This window comes from Sinocyclocheilus rhinocerous, unplaced genomic scaffold (assembly GCF_001515625.1).
Source record: "Sinocyclocheilus rhinocerous isolate Xijiao unplaced genomic scaffold, SAMN03320098_v1.1 scaffold1093, whole genome shotgun sequence".
NCBI lineage: Eukaryota > Metazoa > Chordata > Actinopteri > Cypriniformes > Cyprinidae > Sinocyclocheilus > Sinocyclocheilus rhinocerous.
The window spans coordinates 865,792-871,485 of record NW_015626381.1 but is presented as its reverse complement, the minus strand read 5'-3'; the positions used below and the strand labels follow the sequence as shown (position 1 = coordinate 871,485).

Here is a 5,694-nt window from a genome sequence, read left to right as displayed (position 1 = left end):
ATATTACCCCCAACATTGACCAAAATAATTATATATATATATATATATATATACAGTGCACAGACACAACAGCAGAAATACTTACATAGATACTACATTTCGGATTAATGTGTTCTATAAAGTTGTTATGAAAGATGATTTTGCACCAATGATTTCATTTACTAACAAAATCATTGCTGTAGCTTTTATTGATTGATTTTTTTAATCTAGTCAAACCTGGTAAGAAAACTGTGTTCATCATATTTGGGCATAAATATCATGTTTTTCAGAAGACAAGTCTCCATCTTACATTTCAGCATGACTTTTATTTATTTTCTTAATTATTCCAAAATGTATAAATAAATTATTTTTCTGTACAAACTTCATGACCCCTTAAGAAGTTCAAGAAATATTAAACCAGAAACACACTCTATGCAAGAACGCGAATGAGTTTCCGTCCAGTCAGATGCATTAACATATGCTATAAACATCAACAGCTTAATTATCTTTAACTAACTTGCTCTGCAAGATTCTCTTCAAATGCAATGACAGTAATTGACCTAAAAGAGAAGACTGACCATAGAAAACGGTTCACATTAATGTCTGCCATACCGTCCCTTGTCTGGTTCAGTGTTTGCATCACATACTTGCGTAGAGTGTGCTTCTGCTCTTTGTAGCATTACTAATAATTCATTATATGCAAAAACTAAAGATCGGTAACTTTTTACTTAAAGCCTTACGGTATAATGCATTATAAAGGTATTCATAATGTACATTGTACTGCATTATATCTATTCATAAATAACTGTAACCAAAGTTAAAATGCATTATAATTTTTGAAGGTTTGTTGTAATGCATTGCACTTTCTAACGGTGTAACAATGCATTTTAATGCATTATAACTGTGGTTGCAATTATTCAAGAGATCATATGCATGCACTGTGTGCATTACAAGGCTTAATGTAACTATATTTATAATGCATTATATAGAAAGGCTTTAAGTAAAGTGTTACTGAAACCATTAAAAACTTGTATGGAGAAAACAGTTTCAAGCTCCACTAAAATACAGACAGTCGTCAGGCACTTGGTGTTGATTTCCAGCATACATGAACAATAGAGATGATGGTGATGGTGTGCATGCTGTCAAACGCTCACATCCAAGACCTGATAGTTCAGAGGACGAGATCAAACGAATAAAACTGAAGCGTGAGAGAGAACGAGAGCGTTTAACAGCTTCTGAAGGGCCTCTCCACCTAAATTAAGCACTTGATCCTCAAACCGGCTTCTTTATGTGCCCGCGCACTGCAAATATTTGAACTAAGATGCGAGTACAATGAGCGTCCGCTGTGCAAACCCTCGACGTGCGTCCACTGTTTGCCTTGAGACACTTCAAGTGGCACTGAGGTGAAACAAGACGGAAGAAAGACAGAGTCTGGGTTTGTGAACTAATGAACGCTGATGACAAGGACAAACACTGCTGTGCAGCTGCTTCAAGAAGGACTAAATGTGACCCTGGAGCACAAAAGCAGTGTTAAGTCGCTGGGGTATATTTGTAGCAAAAGCCAACAATACATTGTATGGGTCAAAATGATCAATTTTTCTTTTATGCCAAAAATCATTAGGATATTAAGTAAAGATCATGTTGCATGAAGATATTTTGTAAGTTTCCTACCGTAAATATATCAAAACTTAATTTTTGATTAGTAATATGCATTGCTAAGAACTTCATTTGGACAACTTTAAAGGCGATTTTCTCAATATTTCGATTTTTTTTTGCACCCTCAGATTCCAGATTTTTAAAAATAGTTGCATCTCAGCCAAATATTGTCCTCCTATCCTAACACACACCTAATACATCAATGCAAAGCTTATGTATTCAGCTTTCAAATGCATACATTTCAGTGTCCCTTATGACTGGTTTTGTGCTCCAGGGTCACAAATGTCCACTTTAAAGTGTGAACGCCAGAGCAAATGCAATGCACAGCAAAGCCACGTGTTGAGAAAGAGTCAAAGCGCTTGTAAACGACATCACCGCATCAGCATCAGTCGCCTCGTAATCCTCGTCCTCATATGCATCGTCTGTGCCATCGTGGTCCATGGAGACGCTGTTGTCTCCTATCGAACACAGTTTGACCATATTCTGTTTGACCACCTCACAAAACGGCCTCTCCAGCCCGTCACACACGCATTGGTTCAGCAGCACGCCGTTCGGCATGAACAGCAGCTCCTCGATGGTGGCTCTGCACCGAGACGAACACTTCCTCCCGTTGAACAGCTGTCCACAGTGGGATAGATATGCGGTGAGGGATGACTGACAGCTGGGCTCGTCTTCACATCGCTGGCGCGCTTCGGTGCAACCGATCCCATCGGCATCACCCGGATGCGTCCGCGGCAGACAGGGCTCGACGGCTCGTTTGGCTCGCAGGCACTCGGGGTCGATCCCGCAGTCACAGGTCTCTAGAAACGGGCCGTTTGTGGTCTGGTTAAGGCGGATAAGCGCGCTGATGCAATGGCTTGGACACTGGCGTCTGCCACCGCGGATGATCCCATCGCATGCCGTCAAATACTGGTTATATGCAAGCTCACAATCGCGTTCTTCATGACATCGCATCAGCGCCTGCCAGCAAACCATCTGCGCATCCAGCATCATCGCAAGCGAGAGAAATGCGACGGGAACGATGCTGCTCTCCATTTTGCCTGCGAACTCAGATTAGGTGCATGCTTGCATCAATCCGTGAAAGCACAACATGGTGCGTCAGCATGCATTTACTCCACAATGAAGCTTTTCAGACTGAAAGTTCAGCAGTTATCTGTGCGATCAGCTCAGTTTGCTGCTATCCGGTTGCATCCTGAGTGCATTTCAAATGTTTATCCTCTTAATGCGTAAGAATCCTTCTGCGTTTGGGGTTTGCATGTTATTTGGAGTGTGTTTTCTGCTCTCGGAGTCCTGTTGCATGCTGCATGTCTTTGTCCCTCCGGCTCTTTCATTTACGCACGGAGACCCCTCCTCCAGAACCCCCTCCGCTCCTCTCTTCATTATGCATTCTGTTGTTCTATTGGTCGCGAACGGGGGATTGCATAGTAACGCCGTTTTTGGCAAAGCTCGCCTGCTGTACAGGATAAATAAAATGTTTATAAATTTCATGAAGCCGGCGAGCTGTGTGGTCTCTCTCTCTGCATTAGATTACAAAACCCCATCAGCGCAAGAGAGAGAGAGACGCATTCCTCTGCTGGGAGCTCAACATCTGCAAACCGCTTCTTCAATTTAAAGCGCAGAAAAACAAATCTGTTTCTCTTTAGCGCGAACCCAAGAACAAGCCCCTGTATAAACCGGTGGGTTACGAGCCCCCGTCACTCTCGGCCTCCTTTGGGGTGTTTTAATCGCGCCCTGATGGAAAAGAAAAGGGCCACAAAAGTGTTTTCTGGACCGTTTCACCCTCTTTGTGTCCGACTGGCCATGCAGCAGCCCGGAGGCCCATCAATAGAGAGACTTTCCACAACAATATATTTTACTGCCCTGTCCTTTCACAGCGCACTTCAGATCAGCGATTCTCTGCTATTCAGATGGAAACGGCTCTGATTGGAGTGGAAAAACTATGCAAAACCGCAACCATCCACAGCGTCTAGTAGACCGGGGCTAGTTGTCACACAAAGTAAAATCTCAATATTAAAATATTCTTGTAAAGATACAACATATCAGAATCAGTGAGGTGAAATACACTAAATCACATATCACGGGTAGTTGGGCATGACATGATAAACTGCATCTAAAATGGTTTTAAAAACATCTATTTCTAATTGTATGAATGCTATGCATGCATTTTTAATGAGAATGCATGCTAATTAAATTGTCATTTGACACTCTAACACTAGCACGCTCTAGTCTATCTAAAAAAACTAAACAAAAAAACCTTGCTATGTTAGTCTAAATGAGACTTATCATAGCACTTGCGTATCATTGCTCTGTTGTTGGTTTTGATTGCTTCTATTGTCCTCATTTGGATAAAAGCGTCTGCTAAATTACTAAATGTAATATAATGCATGACTGTAGAACAGCTAAAGAGTGATTCAAATGGTTAAACACCTTAAGGCAAGACGCCCCAGGTGAGTAGGTTAAAAAAACTGATAAAACAGCCTTTAATTGTAATTGAAATCTACAAAGAGATAAATAGATAAAATTACAGATAAATAGAAGTCTATTTTGAATGTTTTCTGTCCACTAAACACGTTACGAAAAGCCAAATAAACCAAAACACCATCAATGCATGAAAAAATGTTTGCCTTAAAGAAATGGCATTTACCTAAACTCAGCATTTGTTTGCAAAATGCTTATTTGTTATGTCAACTACCCACCTATATCAAGCTTCTTCATGAAAGCGGACAGTGTGTTAGTGAAGCGTTTGGCAGTGTCCCCATCTAGCGGCCAGAAACGGTACTGCGCTGTGAAAACATCACACAAAGGCTGAAATTACATCACAATCTTTGTACAAATATATTTATTACAGTTGCAACAGTCAAAAATCAGCAAGGTCTGGACATTACAGAAGAATAATTACATAAATGCATTACATTGGTAATTACGTCACTTATGCAGTCCAGAGCGGAAACAACTATCAAGGGCATAAGTAAAACAAATGACAAAAAACGTAATAAAGACAAAAAATATATAATAATCTAACGGGTTGAATAAAATTAACAGGAAAGTCAGTTTAACCCTTCACATTTATTGGCTATCAGCTCTGTCCTGTAGATCAGAGATGGAAATATTGCTTTATGTTTACAGCTTATATTCAAAAACCAAATCCCTGCATGGCTTCACTCAGAAGACAACGGACACAGAATCAGAATCAAACCCTTCATCCAGACGCTCACCTCAGCAGCACAGCATTTCAAATCATTATTTTGAGTCTCCATAAGAAGGAACAACCAGAAAGAAAAAGGTCGACATCTGCATCACGACGACACCAAACCACCTGCACAAAACGGCACCACTCAATGAAAGGTCAAAGGTCAAGGGTCAAATGTGACTGTGTTAGTGCGGATGTTTAGGGGAAACTGGGTTCTACCTCCATTCCTGCTCCCATAAGCCCTTCAAGACTATTGCTAATAAACACCTTCAGGTCTGGTTTGGATGGGTCAATCTCCAAAAACACGTCACATTTCACCCCAAAGTCAAAATGACCAAGAAATTACACTTGCGTAATGGATATATTTTAGGACCATTAAAGGGACAGTTCACCCAAAAATCGTTAAAATCGTGTCATCATTTACTCACCCTCACGTCGTTCCAAACCTGTATGAATTTCTTTAATCTGTTGAACACAAAAGAAGATATTTTGAAGAATGGTGGTAACCAATCATTCGCCGGTAGCTATTGACTTACATAGGGCCCTTAACGCAGACGGAATCGCGGAATCCAGTCATAAAAACGTAATTTACTGTGTAACGGAATGTCACGGAATTTGCCAAATTTGGATGGATACATCAAAAGTAGGTACATCAACAGAAACTTAAAGGTCTTCACAGAAACCCGTCAAAATAAGAGTTCGGTTGACAGAAATATTACTTAATGTAAAGCTAGTACTACTACTAATAAAATTATTAAAGGAATATTTACCAGAAAAATTTAAAATGTCTTAATGTTATTTTTGGAAAACGTTTAATAAATTGCTGTTTAATATTGTAAGTTTCAATTAATTAGACATGCTTTTTGATG

General features: G+C 40.1%; 1 protein-coding gene across 1 annotated transcript; it reads right to left on the bottom strand.

Annotated features, from left to right (window-relative positions):
• Nucleotides 1–1,778: 1,778 nt before the first annotated feature.
• LOC107712950 (growth arrest-specific protein 1-like) lies at nucleotides 1,779–5,269 on the bottom strand. Its single transcript, XM_016518353.1, has 3 exons — nucleotides 4,851–5,269; nucleotides 4,332–4,418; nucleotides 1,779–3,088 (listed from the first exon to the last, which is right to left on the bottom strand). The coding sequence occupies exon 3, from the start codon at nucleotides 2,668–2,670 to the stop codon at nucleotides 1,927–1,929; it is 744 nt and encodes a 247-aa protein (XP_016373839.1). The 5' UTR covers nucleotides 2,671–3,088; nucleotides 4,332–4,418; nucleotides 4,851–5,269; the 3' UTR covers nucleotides 1,779–1,926.
• Between the last annotated feature and the right edge of the window lie 425 nt (nucleotides 5,270–5,694).

Coding starts and splice junctions, on each gene's coding strand:
- LOC107712950 (XM_016518353.1), bottom strand. CDS start 2,670: ATGGAGAGCAGCATCGTTCCCGTCGCATTTCTCTCGCTTGCGATGATG.